Below are 22,091 nucleotides of genomic sequence, written 5' to 3'. Positions count from 1 at the left end.
GTTCTCTATCACCTCAAGTCCAAGTTTTCTCCCATGTGAGAGAAGGTTTTCACTTACAAGTTCATAGGTTCACTGGAGAAGTAAATGTAGTAGATACCTTTTCACCAAGACGGATACTGCCACATTTCAAAATGTTGATATCATTTTTGCAGTCATCCATGAAGCCACAAATCAAACGGTAATCACTGAAAATGATAGCTGTCATTTTGGTAATGTACTGGTGACACTGATATTCAGTTATGTTGCCTCGGTGATCCACCAAGCAGGAAACCATGTAACCTTTACCAACTGGTTCTTCAGCACATTCTTTAATCTGTTAAAAAAAAAAAACTAGCTACTTTACACAATTAAAATCAAGAAACCACATTCAAACCAAGAAACTTATTTGTTATTGTTGTTGCTGGAGATAATATCTCAGTATATAACCCTGGCTAGCCTAGGACTCTCTATACAGCAGGCTAGCCTTCAACTCAGAGATGCCACTTGCTTCTGCCTGAGTTCAGTCATTAAAAGCTCTTACATAAGAGACAAAAAGGAGGATGTTTAGAAATACATTGGTTTTTAAGGAAAGATGATGTTATATCATGATATGGTAGAGACATAGAATTTGGTCCTCATTGACTCTCTTGCCCAAGCAAGGTCATAGAAACTGGGATTTCTCTTTCCTGATTCAGGACATAGAAGCCCTAACATTTCCTGTCTTTCAAAACTAGAATATGGCTATTACATTTTCTGAACTCTTGAACTATCCTGTCCTGGTACTACTAGATCATGAGAACCCTCTTATTGCACGGGGTCATGCCAAAACCACAGAATGCTGTAGAGACCAAGAAGAATGCTGACAGGCCTGGCTGGATTTCCCCACCCACTTTAATATTAGATACACAATGAAGTCTCCATAAAAACTGGAACAGCAGAGTTTAAGAGTTTCTAGATAGCTAGACATGCTGATTCCTAGAGGGTAGGGCACTGGGAAAGGGACATGGAACTTGAGGCTTTCGTGACTCCTTGGGGTGGGTGTTGAAGGACCCTTTCACAGGGGTTACCTAAGACCCATAATTCATAACAGTAGTAAAATTAAATTTGTGAAGTAGCAATGAAAATAATTTTATGGCTGGGGGTCAGCACATGAGGAACTGTATTAAAACAGTTGCAGCCTTAGAATGAGGACCGGGGGCTGGAGAGATGGCTCAGTGGTTAAGAGTACAAACTACTCTTCCAGAGGACCAGGGTACAATTCCCAGCAACCACATGGCAGCTCACAACTGTCTGTAGCTCCAGCTCCAGGGGATCTGATGCCCTCACACAGACATATATGAAGGCAAAACATCAATGCACATAAAATAAAAATAAATTGTTTAAAAAAAAAAAGAAAGACTAAGGACCAAGGATCTTTATCCTTTCAAATGCCACTTACACCGAGCCAGTAAATGTCTTTTCACCACTCAAATAAAGGAACTGTGGAAATCCTTTTATTTTCTTTAGACAGACTTTCTCTACAGAGCCCTGCCTGTCTTGAACCTCACTATGGAGACTAGGCTGGGTTCGAACTCAAGAGATCTACCTGCCTTTGCTTCCCAAAGGCTGGGATAAAAGGTGTGCACCACCATGCCTGGCTGAACCTCAATTTTTAACAGAGTCAGAGTAACTGGTTAAATCACCTGGAGACCATGTATTGTGGCAAATGCTTGTGATAACAGCATTTAGGAGTTGAGGAAGGATTCAATTTTTTTTTCTTTCTGAGTCTCACACTTTAGTTAGAAATCTCTGTCTTTCTGAATTCTAATATAAATTTAAAAAAGCCATCTGTGGCCGGGCGGTGGTGGCGCACGCCTATAATCCCAGCACTTGGGAGGCAGAGACAGGTGGATCTCTGTGAGTTCGAGGCCAGCCTGGTCTACAAAGGGAGTTCCAGGACAGGCTCCAAAGCTACAGAGAAACCCTGTCTCGAAAAACCAAAAAAAAAAAAAAAAAAAAAAAAAAAAGCCATCTGTGGCGGTGCATGTCTTGGATCCCAGCACTCTGGAAGCATAGGAAGGTGGATCTTAGAGTTTTACATACTGAGTTCCAAGTCACACTGTGAGATTCCATCTCAAAACAAAACATCTATATATTGACATACAATTTCATTAATTGTTTTTCTCTTTATACTCAATGTATACTTATATAAATAATGATTATAATTTACCTTCTAAACACTAATGCCTATTATCTGATATATGTGCTCAACACACCCATAGCCAAATCATTTAGGAAGGTTTATAGATCTCTGGAAAAATCTATTCTGATAGTCTCAGCAGCTGTCCTGTGTATCTGAGAAATAACAAAAACCTGATTTCAGGGCTGGAGATATGGCTCAGAGGTTAAGAGTACTGATTGCTCTTCCGGAGGTCCTGAGTTCAATTCCCAGCAACCACATAGTGGCTCACAACCATCTGTAGTGAGATCTGGTGCCCTCTTCTGGCCTGCGGGCATACATGGAGGCTGAACACTGTGTACATAATAAATAAATCTTAAAAAAAAAAAACCACCCTGATTTCATTGTACTGTTTCAGTGGGTAGTCACAAAAAGAAGTCTAGTTAAATATCCTTCTTGTATCACAACCAAGGCAGATGAGAACTCCAAGAAAAGTAAAGCAATTGAGTCATTTTCTTAATAAGGAGGTTGGTCAACAGATTCTACTCTGTCTTACAAATCACAATAGTCACAAAAATTACTTCCACTTTACCTCTGATATAGTTGACTTGCAAACCTCTCTGGCCACAGATTCAAATTTGGGATCAGTAGTCAGGTTCAGCTTGTAATTCCACAACAACTGGGTTGAAGACGAAAAAGACAAAATAAAACAAAAATTCTCTGGTTATTTGTCATCAATGACTACTATAAATTACAAGACTAATTATACAGCCATATAAAGCATATTTACATTTCCAGTAACACACATTCATTCAGATAAAAAAAACACAAAATATATACAAACATAATTAAAGCAGCACCCACCATTTAGATGTTCTTTTTTCATTCTTTCTAAACGACATGTTTTTACAACTATGAACTAAAATTATGTAGTACATAGGCTAGAGAAATGGCTCAGTGGTTAAAATATGTACTGCTTAGCCAGGTGGTAATGGCATATGGATTTAATCCTAGCACTCAGGTCAGTAGATGCAGGCAGATCTCTGTGAGTTCAAAGCCAGTCTGGTCTACAGAGTGAGTTCCAGAGCTACAGAGAAACCCTGTCTCGAAAAACCAAACAACCAACCAACCGACCAAACAAACAAACAAGTATATAATGCTTATGCAGAAAACTAGAGTTTCAGTTTGCGGAACCCAGGTTCTGAGGTGCCTAACTGTAACTCTAGCTCCAGGGCATCTGACAGTCTTTTCTGACCTCCATGGATACGGCACCTAAGTGCACAAACCCACACACAGACACAATTAAAAGTAAAACTAAAAAAAATTCTAAATTGTGTGATATCAAAAAAAAAAAAAACTAGCTGAACAGTAGTGACATATGCCTTTACTCTCAGCACTTGGGAGGCAGAGGTAGATGGATTTCTGTGAGTTCAAGGCCAGCCTGAGAGTGAGTTTCAGGCCACTGAGGGCTACACAGAGAAATTCTGTTTTGAAAACACAAAAACAGTAACAACAAAACACCAAACCAAAATTAAACAAAAATCCACCACGTGTTAGAAAGACAGGAGTGAGCTAGCAATCCTGGTTTTTAGATGTCTGTTTTTATTAGTGAAACAACCCCCATACTGATATTCTGTGTGTGATGTTTTGTTATGTTTAGAGAAAATATCTACTTCCAAAAAGTTTGCCCCAAATGTTCAGATGTGATGGAGTTTGTCTGAGAATTCACAGAACAGTGCTTTCCACAGATCAATATTAAGGATAGTTGCTCGGACTCTAGTTCAGAAATATCTGTCTTTATTCCCTGAAAACACTTGATTGACCCTTTGTTATATGGTTATTTGGTTTTGATTTTTAAATTATTTATTTAATGTTTTCAGGAGTTTAACCACCACCCTGGCAATCTGTCTCCTTTGAAAGTGTTACAGTATAATAAATATGGCTTTGTTTTGTTTGGAGTCAGGGTTTCTCTGTGTAGCCTTGTTTGTTCTGGAACTCACTATGTAAACCAGGCTGGCCTCTACCTCAGAGATCTCCCTGTCTCTGCCTCCAAAGGTATGCACTATTGCACTTGGCTCACAGTAGTTATCTTGATGAAAGAACTTTAAAAAAAAAAAAAGCTGTCACCCAGGTCGCAGTGGTGCAGGCCTTTAATCCCAGCACTCGGGATTTCAAGGCCAGCCAGGCTGGTCTACTGAGCTTCCAAAACAGGCTTCAATGCTACAGAGAAACCTTGTCTCGAAAATCAAAAAACCAGCAATAGCCAAAACCAAAATAAAACAACAACAACAACAACAAAAAAAAGAAAAGCAATATCCTGTTAATTTGATAAACAGAACACAAATTCTTTTTATATGGCAATTGTAATAAGGACGACCATGAGCCACACCTTATGGTTTCTACAACAAAATAGTATTTATAAAATTTCTTAAACAATGCAATTATCATCCTTTTAAAACCAATAGAATCAGAGAAAATATAAAGCTTCTAGAAAAAGATGAAAAAGCATCCTAAAATCGGTCATCATATTTATAAAGCACATATGGTAATCTACTGAAAATTTGTACTTACATGATTGCAATCTGAAGAAATTTCATTCTCAGGCTAGAAGAAAAAAAAAGGAGAAAGATGTTTTAAAACATCACAGAAATAAAGTCAGAATCTGATATTTAATCAAGGAGTACCCTGGAGCTGACACTCCTTCCAGATCCCGGAGGACAATGCAGCAGGCTTGCACACGAGGAACAACCCCTTTTCTGTCTACAGTGCAATGTGGAAACAGGAAGGCACACCTAATGCTATAAAGCAACAGCACCAGAAGGACTCTTTTTATATGACATTTTCTAATTTTGAATGCTAAAGAGGAGTGGGCTGGACAAAAGAATGAACAGGGTCAAACACGTAGTCTTGGTAGCAACATTTTCTCAGGTAGGCTCTGTTTGCTAGAGGCAAGCAGAGGCACGATTCCTTTAAGAAAAGGCTTCCTGACTCAGCATTAGCAGCAAAACTGCTGCTCCTTTAAGAGACAGCTTCCTGGAATATCAGAATGAGACTGTGTATGAGAGCTGTGTCTTCCCATTTTATAATCCTATCGAGGACTGGGATTAAAGAAGTGTACCACTAGGATTAAAGGTGCATTTCATTGTGGATACTGGGATTAAAGGTGTGTGTTAACCATTACCTGGTCTGTAAGGGGGGGGGGGCACGGACGGACGACTGTTTTACTTTCAGATCTTCAAACTTTCCTTATTAAAATACAAATGACATGCCACTACACTTTACTTTGTTCCCATGCTCCCTACACTGAGAGTATTCTTTCTTGTTTCTAACACAGAGAGCCAAACATCATAAATTAACACTCAAAATGGGCACTGCCTGCTCTTCCAAAGGTCTTGAGTTCAATTCCCGGCAACCACATGGTGGCTCACAACCATCTGTATTGAGGCCTGGTGCCCTCTTCTGGCCTGTAAGCATACACACAGACAGAATATTGTATACATAATAAATAAATATTTTTTAAAAAACGGGCAGCACAGTGGTGGTGTATACCTTTAATCCCAGCACTTGGGAGTCAGAGGCAGGCAAATCTTTCTGAGTGTGAGGCCAGCCTGATTTATATAGTGAATTTCAGACTAGTCAGAATTACATATCGAAATCCTATGTCAACATATAAACAAAAGCTGTAAATGTGCTTGGGAGGTTTGGTTTGTTGATAAACTCCATTTTAGGCCTAAAAGCCATCCCACCATAAAGACAAACAAGATTCATTCCTGTTTATGACTAAACCTGTTTTTCAAGGATTGGGCTGTGCCCCCACCTGTAACCTTAACTACAAGTGGTTCTGTACTGCCTGTTCTTGCCTTAGTTTCAGGAGGTTGTTGTAATGACCACCTTGCAACCATGTGTTTCAGGAGGTTGCCATGACCAACTTGCTATGCTTATGTTCTGCTCCTGTAACCCTGCCAACTTGCCCACCAAATCCCCCATCTGGAAACCCCCTACTCCTTAACTACAAAAACCTTTATGTAACTTCTCCACATTCCGTGCTGATCCCTTGCACTTTATCTTTAGGAAAAGACAGCATGTGTACATGACTAAAAAATTCTTGTTTTAACTAATTTGGCCATGATTTGGGTCAGTGGTCTTTCTTCTTGAATCTGTGGAATTAACATTGTATTCTAGTACTCCTGGCTCCCCTGGGAAAGTGTGTCCAGGCTGCTGGTAGCATGGAAAAGACACAGGAAACAGATCTGAATCTAACCCACTAGCTAGAGCAAAGCCTAACCAAATAGGCTGCACAACCTTGCACAAGAAAACAAATATCCCTATAAGGAAATGATAAACAAAATCTTCAACCCTTTAACTGGTAAGAGCCAAACCATTGACAACCAGACTAGTGTATTTTCATGAAGGCATGACATAACCTGACACTGAACTGCTACTTTAGAAGCCAGTGCTTGATTTTTTTTTTGATATTGTCTTTTTTACACACACACACACACGCATGCACGCACGCACGCACGCACGCACGCGTACAGAAGTTAGGGCACAACCTGTGAGATCCGGTTCTCTTTTGACCTTGTGGATTCAAATTCAAGTACTTGGGCTTGTCAGCAGGTGCCCTTGTCTGCTAATCTAATCCATCTTGAAAGACTTTGAGGCACCTTAGCACTACTGCACCCCCCTTCCTGGGAACCAGGACCCTGGTAACCAACCACGCCTGCATGGGAGCTTTGAGTACTTTCCATCCCCATTGTAGTCTTTCTTCAATAGACCCGGACCCTGGAACTGGGGTGAGACGACCTGCAGGTGTTCCTCCTTGTAACCGCCATAACATTGATCAAGTAGAGTTAGCTGACCATTGTATGAACTAGTCAAAATAGTTGACAAATGATTTTTGGACTTTCCCTTTGATTCTGTACTACCCCCTCCCTGATTTTGTGGTTTTTTCCTTTAAAAGAGCTTGTAATAGACAAAGCAGGCGTCCTTCTCTCGAGGCTGAGGGACCTCTGCCGTGGCAGAATAAAAATTCCTCTTGCTATTACATCAACCGCGCTGTGAGTGTCTCTTGGGGCAACCTCCTCCTTGGTGGGGCTTTAGGGCCCAATGTTCTCACCCCCACAACCCCTACTACCTTGATTTGCAACTAAACATAAACTTGTCTTACATTTTCTTGCTAGATTTTGTTTCTCTAGGTTATAATATCAAGCTTTGAAGATTCATGGGACATTATGGCTATAAAGGATTTATAAATATAATCACAAATGGTTAATTTTGGAAACTTTGAAATGTTTTAGAATAAAAGACCAGAGAAGTGGCTAAGAGAAACACATCAGTATCATGAAAAATATAAGATTTAAACAATGTTTTCACAATTTTGTGAACAGAGGCATATCACTGCCAATGAAAATTAAAGAAATGGTAGGAGAAACTTGTATTATTCCGTCATTTGGTAAGGAATTAAAAGGCATGTTGGCTCGGTGCCTTTAATCCCAGCGTTGGGGGGGGGGGGGATATGAACTACAAACCAAAAATTTCAAACAAAAACAGATGTGGGTGCTAATTCTACAATACCCCAATCAAATCATTCCATCAGATAAAACACACCTACTTCCTCAAAACTGTGAACTTAGACACACTAGATTATCTTTAATCTCAAAAGAACAGCACAGGCCCACAGGCGGTGGTGGTGCACACCTTTAATCTTAGCACATGGGAGGCAGAGGCAGGTGCATCTCTGTGAGTTTGAGGCCAGCCTGGTCTACAGAGCAAATTCCAGGACAGGCTCCAAAGCTACAGAGAGAAATCCTGTCTGGAAAAAACAACAACAACAAACCAAAACAAAAAACCACAGGACACAAAACCTAGAATTACTAAAATAGAATATGGCTGGGAATGTTCTTTCATTTTCTAGCCGTCAGTGAAATCACAAGAAATTAATTAACAAATATATATTTCTTATGATAGGTGTTGTTGTAAGACATAAAAAATTCAAGACTTTAGTTTCTAATCTCAGGTAGCTCAAGAATACAGCAGTATAGAAAAACTGCTAAGTCAAACAAATGTAGAATTTGAGGTATGCCACTCTGCATATCAGATATTTATATTATGATTCATAACAGTAGCAAAATTAGTCATGAAGTAGCAATGAAAATAATTTTATGGTTGGGAGCCACCATGCCATGAGGAACTGTAGTAAAGGGTCAGAGCATCAGGAAGGTTGGGAACCACTGAGAATGAGTTCTGTGAAAGGAAAAGTGGGGAAGTACTTGGGAGGCTGAAGCAAAGAAACCCAGGAGTAGCCAATCTGAGCCACACAGCAGGGAAGACATTACACCCTGTTTCTACATAACAAAAACAAAAGCAACAACAATAAAAAACCGGGAAACAACTAAAAAGACTGTGTCAGTGGCCAGAGGTTAACCTTGGCTGTCATTCTTTAGTAACTGCTCACCCTGTATCTCATTAGGACAAGGCTCCCTGAAGACGCTATGCTGGCCCGCCAGCTAACCCCAGAGATGCACATCTCTATCTCCTATGGGTAGGATTACGAGTGTGCACCAACACACTCAGCTTTCCACGTGCATCCTGAGGTCCAAACTCAGGTTCTCAAGCTTGCAAGGCAAACACTCTCCCAAGTATCTTCCCAGGCTCATATGTTCTAAGGTATTTTAAAATATCTGTAATGTTGGGATATTTCATGAATAAATATATATATACATTGGGGATATTGTATGTGGGACGCCCTTCTGTATGCTATGAATATGTTTTATTACCACTGATTAATAAAGAAGCTTATTTGGCAGAATACAGCCAGGCAGTAAATCCAAGCAAAGATATAAGGCAAAAGAAGGCAGAGTCTGAGAGACATCAGCAGCTGCCAGGAAAGCAAGATGTTAGGTAACAAGCCATGAGCCTCTTGGTAAAATACAGAATAATATGGATGGGTTAATTTAAGTCATAAGAACTACTTAATAAGGGCTGGAGAGATGGCTCAGCGGTTAAGAGCATTGCCTGCTCTTCCAGAGGTCCTGAGTTCAATTCCCAGCAACCACATGGTGGCTCACAACCATCTGTAATGAGATCTGGTGCCCTCTTCTGGCCTGCAGGCATACACGTAGAAAGCATATTGTATACATAATAAATAAATATTTTTTTAAAAAGCTAGTTAATTATAAGCCTAAGTAATAGGCCAAACAGTTTGTAATTAATATTAAGCCTCAGTGTTGTTATTTGGGAACTGGCAGACAGGAGACAAACCTCCAAATACAATATTGTGATGAATTGGTTGTCGACTTGACTATATCTAGAGTTATTAAATCATTTGAAATGGAAAGATCCACTTTTAATCTTTTGAGGTTGAAAGTCCACCTTTCTTCTGTGCCCACCTTCTGGTAGCAGCCTACATAAAGGACAAGGAAGAAGAGAGCTTGTATTCTTTGCCTGTTTGCTCTCACTGGCAAGTCCATTTCTTCACCAGCTAGAAGCTACTTCTTCAGTTCTCGTGTATACTGAAGACCAGCTGAGACATCCAGCCTTGTGGACTGAACAACTACTGAATTCTTGGACTTTCCATTGATAGACAGCCATTGTTAAACTAGCTGGACCACAGCATCTAAACCCCATGTATGTATGTATGTATGTATATGTATATAAAATACATATATGTTCTGTTCCTCCTGAGACCCTGACTAATACAGATATGCCTAAATTTTTCAAATGATAACATGATAAGGATAGAGAATTAAGAGCTGAAACTTGGGGCTAGAAAAAAATAGCTCAACTATTAACAGCCCTTACTGCTCTTCTAGAGCACCTAGGTTCAGTTCCCAGCATGCACATGGTGGCTCACAACCACCTGTAATGAGATCTGGCCCTCTTCTGACTTGAAGAACACTGTATACATAATAAATAAATATTTAAAGAAAAAAAGTTACTAGCATCAGGAAAGAGAGAACCTAACACACGTATCCATCCCAATGCAGTGGTAAATAAAACCGAGAAGGAACTTGGAGGGTATATGAGTAATGGCAGCAAACAAAGGAAGTAAGACAGGAGAGAGGATGAGCATACTTGGAGATACTTGCCTGACTCCAATAAAAACCCATGTGGCTGAATGCTGACATAAGCTGTTACTTAACTGATATTCCATGTCTTGCAACATAACAGACTCCAGATAAAGGGAACTATATTGAATTTTACAAAGCTACTCAAGTACAGAGAAACTAACATGACCAGACGTACTCTTGCAGGTAGCAACACTAGGTTTTCAAGGAATGACAAGTAAATAATGAACAGCTTAAAGTGTATGTGTTCAGTCTGGTGCCTCTCCCGTGAAAGATGGAATGGTAGGGTGGTCAGGTATAATATACAAACTTACTGTTTTGGGTTCTTAATTTTAAATTTTTAATTATTACTATTATTGTAGGGGTATCTCAGCTAGGGTTCCTATTGCTGCAATGAAAACACCATGACAAAATGCAAGTTGGGGAAGAAAGGGTTTATTCTGTTACACTTCCATATTGCTCTTCATCACCAAAGGAAGTCAGGACAGGAATTCAAACAGAGGGGAAACCTGGAAACAGGAGCTGACACATAAGCCATGGAGGCATGCTGCTTACTGACTTGCTCCTTATGACTTGCTCAGCCAGCTTCCTTATAGAACCAAGAACCACCAGCCCTTGGATGGCACCACCCACAATGCACTGGGCCCTCCCCTATGGACCACTAATTAAGAAAATGCCTTTCAGTCAGATCTTATGGAGGTATTTTATCAATTGAGGTTCCCTCCTTTCATAACTCTAGTTTATGTGTTACGCTGACATTAGAACTAGCCAGCACGGGGGAGAGAGGTATTATCTGTGTGAGTGCAGGCACATGTGACCATGTGCAAGTGCGGAGGACAGAGGACAACCTCAGAAGTTGGTTCTCTTTCTATTGTAAGTCCCAGGGATGCCAAGTTGTCAGGCTTGCATGACAAGCAATTTTACCCACTAAAGCTCTTTAAAGTCTAAAATGATTTAGTTTGACAGTTACATGATAAATTCAGATACAGACAGATGCCATAATTAGATAAAACCAGGGACCTGGATTAAGAGCCACCCTGAATTATGAGAACTCTGCTCACCTTACTTAGCTTTTCTACATCAGTGACTCAGAAGTTGTGGCTATTCTTGTACTTTACCCTCCTCCTTCAGGAAAAGCAAAACTGAAATAGTTGCTTTTAAGACTTAAAGTTCCTAGGTCTTCCTCTAAGTTCCATAAATTCACAGCAGGTTGTAAGGAAAGGAAGAGCTGGTAGAATAACACTAACCAGCACCTGGAAGGCTGAGGGAGGCAGACAAGATCTTGGCCAGTCTGAATGGTGATGGTGGTGCATGCTTTTCATCCCAGCACTCGGGAGGCAGAAGCAGATGGATTTCTGTGAGCTTGAGGCCAGCCTGGTCTACAGAGTGAGTTTCAAGGCAGCCAGGGATACACAGAGAAATCCTGTCTCAAAAAACAGAGAGTTCTGACTAAAAGAACTACAGCACACATCTACAGAAGTTTATGTGACTTAACTGGAGACTGCTAAGGGCAAGCTTTGAGACTTCTTTCCCTAGGGTTTGGGATTCATAAAGATTCAATATGCTTTTGTACAGGAGACATAAATACAAAAACACGTACAACTTAAGTCACTGAACATTGCCAGAGAAGTTAGCAGATTCCTACAACTAACTGGAGGAGGACACCTGGAAGGAATCTTTCTGCAGCGATTGGCTGATTAGAATTTCAGCCAATGGAGAGACTGGAAAGTTGCAGGTCCAGGCTAATTACTTTGGGCTAAGTTCTGGCCCTCCAGAACACCCATTCCTTGCCCCAAGACAGAACTAGCATCTTGTGACAACAGATAAAAAGTCTTAGAATCTGTTGACTTAGCAGACCACTAGCCTCTGCCAACCCCAAAGCTGAGAATACCATCAGATAAAGTCTTCAGCTTACAGGAAATCTCTCTAATGTTCCCATCGGTGTGTTCTAAACTTGATTTATGACTTTTTCTGTTCTATAAAACTATAAAATCTTCACAAAACTGCCACTACATTGGAACATGGACTTTGGCATAACCTATATCTGTGTTTCCTGGATTATGGTCACTCAAGATGGCTCTGAATAAACTACCCCTTTAAGATGAGAGCTGTGGGTTTTTGTGTAGACATAAGGTAGAAACTATCCCAGGTTCTGAGACAGAAACTGAGAACTGGATGATAACTAGAACACTAAGCATCCTAAAGTTTTATCAACTGAAGTCAAAACATCCACCAGAGGAATACAAAAGAACATGTTGCTTTTCCTAAGTATTAGGTATTAAATTCACAACAGATTTGCTTACCAATAAAGATGTCCTTGAGAAAATTTGAAGGCAGTACAAATAACACAGGCACAATTCATTACTAACCTAGTCCAAAGCCTGCTCCTCAAAGCAAACTGAATGTAACAAAATTGTTTTCTGATGGGATAAACTCTTTGTAGTCTTGGAAAATTGGCCCTATGTCTCCACAGATTCAGACTACTTTCCACTCAGTGCCTTACTTCTGATCATCCAGGGGGTGCAGCTGAATACTACTTTTCCAAAGGACAGTGACCAGCACAGGTTGTATGTTTGCTAACAATGCTGACTCACGAAAAGTTGTGCTTTCTCTAGGTGCCATTGCCCATGGTGCCTGCAATGCCAGCACTTTGAAGTTGGAAGCAATCCTTGGGCTACATGAGACATTGTCTCAATACTTCTCTCACAAACAAACACACAGAAAAATACAAACTCTGGCTCTACTAATTTGTGTGATAAAGAGGTAAGCCACAAATCCTAACACAACCATCTAATCATTATTCACAGGTGACCCCATGCTGATCATTTGTAGGCTTATTTATTTGTTATCTCCTGATATCTGGTGGGATAACTATAAGGTTTTGATTTTTTAAAAAAATCTCAAGGAAGGTCCTATTTTGTTTTCCCACAGTCCAAATAAGCATGTTACACTAAGCCTAGAGTAGTGGGTTTAACTTACTTTCATTACTTGGATTCTTCCCTAAGTGGGTGGTAGACAATACTGCTGGCAAATATTAAAGTTATTCACTTCTATAGGAACATGTTTGATTTAAAAAAAAAAAAGATAAAAGTCAGGAAAGGCAGGTAAGGTAATTGTTAGGTTTCAAACCTGGAACTGATGGCTAAGGTGCCTATTTAACATATCAAAGCAGATGCTGGCCACCAGGTTCTCCCTGCATCCCTCTACCCCTTCCTCTTATAGGACCCTCCAGGCTGGCAAGCCCTTCCCCCAGCTACCCTTCCCTATATAATCCAATAATTTTGGTTACCCCTTTTCTTTTGTGTCTCATGGCTGCGGCACCTGGTTGCTGGACACCTCCTTCCCTCTTCCTTCCCATCTCCCCTCTCCTCAGAGCTCAGGGTCATGTCCGCTACGGACGTGATGTCCCTGCCTCTGACTATGCTCCGCCACACATCTACAATAAACTTTCTCTTCCACCCTACTTAGGAGCAGGCATATACTTTTCTTTTTTATTTCTTTTTTTTTCATTCACTTGGTACCAAACCCAGGGATCAGTCACATCCTTCCTTTTTTTCCCCCTCTTTTTAAAATTCAGGAATAGTCTGAGAAAAACAAATAGGTCAAGGCTCTAGGATGTGCAGATCTTTTTATAGAACCTAGTTCAAATTACTGGTGCTTCTAAGGGAACAATTTAATTCTGAGACTAGTCTACCACTTGAATTAGACCAAATCAGGTTACTATGATAGTCAGCCACAAGTATAATTCCAGCACTCAGGAACTAAGGAAGGAATATCACTGATGACGGAAGACCAGATTGAGGAACCCAGGCTAGCCCTGGCTACAGAGTGAGATTGTCTCAAAAATATATCAATACAACTATAACAAATGTTGATAAATTAATAAATAGTAATAAGATACAATCTTTTATAAACATTCCCCATATTTCCAAATCATATATATGCCCTTTAAAGTAGTAATTTCCTAATATAAGATCTATATCAAAACAGGCTCTTTAAGAAACTGTATATGCTAGCTAGTTTTTTATGTCAACTTGACATAAGCCAGAGTCATATGGGAAGTGGGAACACTGTATACATAATAAATAAATAACTTGAAAAAACAAAAGAGAATAGACCTAAACAGAAAACTTTCAACAGAAGAATCTAAAATGGCTGAAAGTCACTTAAGGAAATGTTCAACATCCTTAGTCATCAGAGAAATGCAAATCAGAACAACTCTGAGATTCCATCTTACACCTGTAAGAATGGCCAAAATCAAAAACACTGATGACAACTTATGCTGGGGAGGTTGTGGGGAAAGGGGAATACTTCTGCATTGCTGGTGGTAGTGCAAGCTGGTACAACCCCTTTGGATGTCAGTGTGGTGATTTCTCAGAAAATTAGGAAACACCCTTCCTCAAAGACCCAGTAATACCACTACTTTTGGGTATATATCCAAAGGATGCTCAATCATGCCACAAGGACATGTGCTCAACTATGTTCATAGCAGCTTTCAGGGCCTGGAAATAACCTAAATGCCCCTCGACCAAAGAATGGATAAGGAAAATGCGGTACGTTTACACAATGGAGTACTACACAACAGAAAAAATAAGGCAGCTTGAATTTTGCAGGAAAATGGATGGAACTAGAAACATTATTTTGAGTGAGGTAACCCAGACCCAAAAAGACAATTATCACATGCATTCATTCACTCACAGGTGGTTTTTAAACATAAAGCAAAGAAAGCCAGCCTACAAACCACAAGCCCAGAGAACTGAGACAACAATGCAGACACTAAGAGAGACTTACATAGATCTAATCTACATGGGAAGTAGAAAAAGACAAGATCTCCTGAGTAAACTGGGAGCATGGGGATCTTGGGGGAGGATTGAAGAGGGGAAGGGAGTGGCAGGGAGGAGAGCAGAGAAAAATGTAGAGCTCAATAAATATAAATAAAAAAATTTGGGGGGGGGGCTGGAGAGATGGCTCAGAGGTTAAGAGCATTGCCTGTTCTTCCAAAGGTCCTGAGTTCAATTCCCAGCAACCACATGGTGGCTCACAACCATCTGTAATGAGGTCTGGTGCCCTCTTCTGGCCTGCAGGCATAACACAGACAGAATATTGTATACATAATAAATAAATAAATAATTTTTTTGCTATGCCCCAACGCCAAAATGAAACAATCTCAAAAATTAAAGTGTAGGCCAGGCATGGAACACTCCTTTATTCTCAATACTCAGAAAACAGAGGCAGGAAGATCTCTGTGAGTTCAAAGTCAGCCTAGTGTAGATAACAAGCAAGCTCCAGGACACCCAGAACTACATAAAGAGATACTGATTTAAAAAAAACAAACAAACAAACAAAAAAAAAACCAAACGAATAAAATAGGAGCTAGAGAGATGGCTTAGCGGTTAAGAACACTTGCTGTTCTTAGAGGCCTGAATTCAGTTCTCAGCACCCACATGGTGGTTCACAACCATCCATAACTCCAATTCCAGAGGATCTGATGCCTTTTTCTGATCTTCACAGGTACCAAGTAACCAGGTGGACATACAGAGAAGCAAGCAAAACACACACACACACACACACACACACACACACACACACACACACACACACACCTTCTTTCTTTCTAACAAATCTAATTAAATTAAAGTTTTCTTATTAAGTAGGAATAAATTTAAGCTATGAAGCGGTGGAGAGAGAAGTTAATGAAAGAATACTTACCTAACACAAGTGATGTTCTGGCTTCTGTTTTGTTTTTGAGACAGGATATATAACTTTGGCTGGCCTGGATGGAACTCCTTATCTGCCTGCTTCTGCCTCCCAAGTAATCCGATACTCTCTTCTGACCTCCACAGGTACCAGGCATACAAGTGGTGCACATACATACATGCAAACAAAAAACACCCCCTCACACACAGACAACAAATTAAAAAAAAAATTCTAATGCAGCATACAACTGTAATTCTAAGACTTAGGAGACTGAGGTAGAAGGATTATGAGGTTTTGAGGTCAGACTGAACCGTACACCCAAGCTGAACTGGAAAGGGAGGTAAGAAATTTTACTGAGAGCCAGGCGGTGGTGGCGCACGCCATGCCTTTAATCTCAGCACTCGGGAGGCAGAGGCAGGTGGATCTCTGTGAGTTCGAGACCAGCCTGGTCTACAAGAGCTAGTTCCAGGACAGGCTCCAAAGCCATAGAAAAACCCTGTCTTGAAAAACCAAAAAAAAAAAAAAAAAAAAAAAAAAAAAGAAATTTTACTGATGCGTCACTTCTCAATAGCCTAAGGCAAATGCTATGGCTTGAGTGCTTCCTTCAAAGTACTTGTGTTGGGAGTCTTATTTTTGAAAAGTGGCAATGTTGAGAATTGAGGCCAAGTGGGAGGCAAATAGAGCCCTTGTAAATGGATGGGATACCATCCTTGTTGGAACGAGATTAGGTTGAGAGTTTGGGTCACTTTTCTCTTTGTACATGTGCTCTCTCTTCCACTCTAATTCCTCACCCCACACAGTAATGTTAACTTCTAAGATTGGAGTTTGCAATCTCTCTTCCTTCTGGAAACTTGGTTAGGATGGAAATATATTTATTACCAAGAAAGAGCACAAGTTTGCAAGCATTTATGGGATACTAAAAATATTTATTGATTGGATTCTGGATTCTAAAAAGTATATATTCTTCTTTCCTACAGTAGCCATTCAAAAGTTTCTGAGATCCCATGAAATTTGAGTATGTCTTCAAGGGGTCAGATACTGGAGCTGGGATGAAGGCTTAGCTGACATGATACTGTGATGCACTACTGTCATCCGTATATATCCTGGTCAACACGCTGGCTCTAATGAGACAGCATATGATGGCAGCAGCTCTGCTTCATGTCAGCCAGTGTCTCTACAGTGTGTGGGTTTCTTCTCGTAACAGCAGTCCAACCATCTGCTGCAGCGTGTGTTGGCACTGTCAGAATAAAAGATGCCAAAGCCTCAACATGCTATTCTGGGACACTCAATGTGATAAATACAAATTTAAAATATAAGCATTTTTAAGTGAAAAGGGGTCTTTTTCACTAAAAATAGACCTACCGTTTAAAACTAAGCTAAGTAACAGTTCTTGATCTTTGAAATGAGACAAAGACTAAAAAAAAAGTCAGAAGATGGGAGATAAGCTTAGAAATTTTCTGAAAAAAAAGTTTAAGGATTTAAATGAAAGTTAATTTTAACTACTCTAAATATAAAGGTGCAACACACAGAAACAGCTTTTAGAGTACTTTTTTTTTTTTTGAGATATGTAGCCTTGGCTGCCCTTGAACTAACAAAGATCCCCCCTTCCTATGCTTGGGGTGGGGTTACCTCAAGCGCTGGGATTAACCGTGTGGCCACCACACCTGGCCTGAAATACCACATTCTATTAATGCCAAACAAAGACAACAAAGTTGAAAAGGGAGGACTCTATCTGCCTCCAGCCACTTCCCCGTGCTCCATACAACAGCACGACAGCCTCTCCAGATAATCTCATGTTTGATGTTACTGAATCTTGTAAAGTTCAGTAAAATGTTTGCCTAGCACAGGTAAGGCAACTCCTATTACTATTTTAAAAAGAAATAAGAGTTGAAGAAATGGCTAATGTAAGAGCACTGCCTGCTCTTTCAGATAACCCAGGATTCAATTCTCAGCACCCACAAGGCAGCTCACAGCTGTCTGTAATTCCAGTTCCAGGGCTTCTAACAGCGTCACACAGACAAACATGCAGGTAAAACACAAATGCACATAAACTAAAAATAAAATCATTGCGTGCGCCACCACCGCCAGGCTGAATATAAGAAATTTTTTAGCCCCCTATAAACTTAGCACTGATCTGTCTAACAAAGTTCATAATTATAAAGACAACAACAACATCAAACTAGATCTGGGAATACTAATTTCAAGAAAGCAATTCTTGAGCTTTCTCATTTGTTCCAGAGGTACACTTTCCTATAAGCTTGCTCTTTTTCCCTGAATTAGGTTAATTATAAACAGTAAAAATAGCATCTCTTTTACCCTGAGATAGCAATAAGAGTTTTATGAATTACTTTATATAGGCATGGAATTTTTAAGATAAGATCAAGTTGAACTTAAAATTGCCAGTGAAAACTCCTTTCTTTCCCTTTAATATCTCACATAACAACAAACACATTACCTAGAGGAAAGTGAACAGGTAAATGTCATTAACTTTCATTTCACTGCTATGAGTGCTGGAAATTGAACTCGGGTCCTCTAGAAGAGCAGCCAGTATTAACTGCTAAGCCATTTTTTGCTAAGCCCGTTTTTTTGTTTTTTAAGAATTCACTCTCATAATCTTTCTGGCCATATGACGTTAATACCCTTGTCTCCTACCTGGGATGCAGTTCAGCCCTTGGTTAGCATGCAAAAGGCACTGGGTTCACTGTCAGCACCACACACAACTCTTTTCTACTTGCAGGCTGTTAACAACCTTAGCTATTAACCCAGAAAGACACAAAGAAGGTAGTGCAGAACAGAAAGTGAATTATAACTAGAAGAAACTGTCAGTGTATTTCCAATTTCTCTTTTCTTGTACCTTTCTTTTACTAAGGAGTTAAATATTACCCACAAAAATTTGGATTATCTACAGTTAAGCCACTGCTATGCCCTGTTTTGGGAGATATGGCAACAAGTTATATATAACTTCTCCTAAGCAGTTAAAAGCACATCTAAAATCTATTTGGGACCAACACTGTCTTTTAGAGGATGGATTATAATCTTTTCATGCAGTGCTTGTAAGATAGGAAAGTGACTGATCTTTCACTCATCACATTCAACATATGCCTTGCTTTTGATGTCCCCCACCAATTTTGAAACCATTCAAAATTGAAATTAAGCTCACAGTTTAGTTATGGAATCTAATTTTATTTACTATTCATATATGACTTTAATATTAATAGACGGTAACTTCATGAAAAAATTTAACAGATGTAGACTTTACAGCAGTTTAACTTAGTTCTTATATTTTGCTATCATTTTATAAAATCTTTTTGAGGCTTATAGAAGTTGACCTTACCCTATTTATCCAAAACTCAAAACTTAGTAAATAGTTCTTTAATAGAAATAACCACCTGGCCAGGCGGTGGTGGCGCACACCTTTAATCCCAGCACTTGGGGAGGCAGAGGCCAGCGGATCTCTGTGAGTTCAAGGCCAACCTGGTCTACAAGAGCTAGTTCCAGGCCAGGCACCAAAAGCTACAGAGAAACCCTGTCTTGAAAACCCACCCCCCCCCAAAAAAAAAGAAAGAAAGAAAGAACCAACCATCTGAAAGCTTTAAATGGACACAAGCCTACGTTCCTAGCACTTATCCTAAGAGAAAAAAGGATCAGGAGTTCAGGGCTATTCTTTAGCAAGTGAAGAGAGAGTCGTTTTTTGTTTGTTTGTTTGTTTGTTTGTAAAAAAAAGGGGGGGGGGAGTGCAGTCTCTAAGCCTGGGAATCTGAGTTCAGCTTTGGAAGCCAAACTGAAGAAAGAGAAAACTGACTCCTGTAAGTTGTCAAATAACCTTTATTACATATGCTGGGGCATGTGCCTCCCTCACCAACACACAAATAAGCTAATATAAAAATATAAAATAAAGGAAATAATTAACTGATAATAGTGAGACTATTATATACAAAGCTTTAATCCACCAGTTTATATTTATCATGAGATTATTAAAAACCCTCAATCACTGGGGCTGGAGAGATTGCTCGGTAGTTTGTTTCTGCCGAGCACTCAGGTCACAATTCCAGTTCCAAGGAATTCAGTGCCTTTTTCTGGCCTCTCTGGGCATTGCATGTACATGGTGTACATGACATACATGCAGGCAAAACACTTATTCAAGTAGAATAAATAATTTAAAAAGCTAAGTTGGGCCAGGAGTGATGATGTATGTCTTTAATCTTGGCACTCAGGAGTCTGAGGCAGGTGGATCTGAGTTCCAGGCAAGAGTGTTCTACATTAGTTCTATATACATACAACCAGGGATACATAGAGACTAACACTAGACCTAACCAACATAAATGAACATGAGATGTTATTTTAATCGGGGCTAGAGAGATGGTTCAGTGGATGAAGTGCTTGGTAAGCAAGCATGGGGACATAAGTTCAGATCCCCAGCGTCCATGTAAAAGCCAGACATTAACTTGTACCTGTAATCTCAACACCAGGGTAGTAGAGACCAAAGGATCCGTGAAGTTTGTTGGTCAGCAAAGCTACTAGAAAAGGAACAGTTTTCTTTAAGGTTTGTGACCCCAATGGACCAATTATGTTTAGGGGTAGCCACACACCCAAGAGTATACAAGGAGTTGGGGGGAGGGTGAATGATAATATATATTATATGAAATTCTCAAAGTACTACAAAAAATACAATAAATAAAGCTGTGATTGACGGAGGGAGACACCTGACATTGACCTCTAGCATCCATTAAGTGCACACAGGCAAGTGTATCTGCATATACAAACATGCCATAATACATGATGGTCATAAATTATAATTGAACTGAAAAATGGATCAGTTGGGTATAGTGGCACACACCTTTGATCCCTGAACAATACATGATGGTCATAAATTATAATTGAACTGAAAAATGGATCAGTTGGGTGTAGTGGCACACACCTTTGATCCCTGAACTTGGAAGGCGGGCAGATCTGAGTTTGAGGCCAGTCTAATGTACAGAGTGAGCTCCAGGACAGCCAGGGCTTCACAGAGACACCCTGTCTTTTTAGAAGACAAAAAAACCAAAAGTCAACTGCAAATTCCTAAATCACAAAAATGTCACTTCTGCTCTTTAAAACAAGAAAGATAGTCCTCCAGGAGCTATCAGGAGATCCACATAATAAGGCATGTGGGCAGGATGGTGAGAACAAGAAAAAAATAAGTAGGAATCATCCCCCGCCCTTGAAGTAAAGAGCAAGCACAGAGCCTCCTATATGAAAGTCAAGTACTTTACCATCAAATTGCCTCACTTTAATAGGGGCTAGAGAGCCAAGTTTTTCCTTTGTTTATTTCTCCCCAACTAATAGTGTGTTTTATAAAAAAGGATTCACTCTATTTCAACTTCAGTACAGGGGAAAGTGATTAGAGGCCCATGATCTTCCGGAAAGAACAATTTTTTTAATATTTATGTATGTATGTATGTATGTATACACTATTCTTTCTGCGTGTGTGCCTGAAGGCCAGAGAGGGCACCAGAACTCATTACAGATGGTTGTGAGCCACCATGTGGTTGCTGGGAAATGAACTCAGGACCTTTGGTAGAGCACACAATGCTCTTAACCGCTGGGCCATCTCTCCAGCCCCCGGAAAGAACAATTTCTACCAAAGAACCAATCTGACTGTTCCCAGATAACTACTCCAGACATCCTTCAGATGTTTCTGGAATCAGGTCTTCTGACGGCTTCACCCTGTTTTACTTCCTCTCTGCCACTTGCCAGACTCAGAATTCAGGACTAAAGTTTTCAGTTTGTTTTCCTGCAGGTTTATGCAGCTGACTTAGGGTCTGCAAATTATCTTCTTCTCTACCTGCTCACACCTCCTTAAGACAAGTGCTTCCCTGATGACAACTTATGCCAGAGAGGTTGTGGGGAAAAGGGAACACTCCTGCATTGCTGGTGGGAATGCAAGCTGATACAACCCCTTTGGATGTCAGTGTGATGATTTCTCAGAAAATTAGGAAACAACCTTCCTCAAAGACCCAGTAATACCACTTTGGGTATATAGCCAAAAGATGCTCAATCGTGCCACAAGGACATGTGCTCAACTATGTTCATAGCAGCTTCGTTCGTCATAGCCAGGACCTGGAAACAACCTAAATGCCCTTGGACCAAAGAATGGATAAGGAAAATGTAGTACGTTTACACAATGGAGTACTACACAGCAGAAAAAAATG

At 40.0% G+C, this 22,091-nt stretch overlaps 1 protein-coding gene across 1 annotated transcript in view; it reads right to left on the bottom strand.

Moving 5' to 3' along the window:
* The window catches only part of Glg1 (golgi glycoprotein 1), an 85,829-nt gene that overhangs the window by 46,618 nt on the left and 17,120 nt on the right, over positions 1–22,091 (bottom strand). The window contains exons 2-4 of the mRNA XM_075977312.1: positions 4,709–4,741; positions 2,730–2,816; positions 98–313 (exon numbers count right to left, since the gene is read on the bottom strand). Coding sequence (XP_075833427.1) covers positions 98–313; positions 2,730–2,816; positions 4,709–4,741 — 336 coding nt within the window. The remainder of the gene's footprint in view (positions 1–97; positions 314–2,729; positions 2,817–4,708; positions 4,742–22,091) is intronic.

Source organism: Microtus pennsylvanicus, chromosome 6 (assembly GCF_037038515.1).
Source record: "Microtus pennsylvanicus isolate mMicPen1 chromosome 6, mMicPen1.hap1, whole genome shotgun sequence".
Lineage (NCBI taxonomy): Eukaryota > Metazoa > Chordata > Mammalia > Rodentia > Cricetidae > Microtus > Microtus pennsylvanicus.
This window is presented reverse-complemented; position numbering and strand designations above follow the sequence as displayed.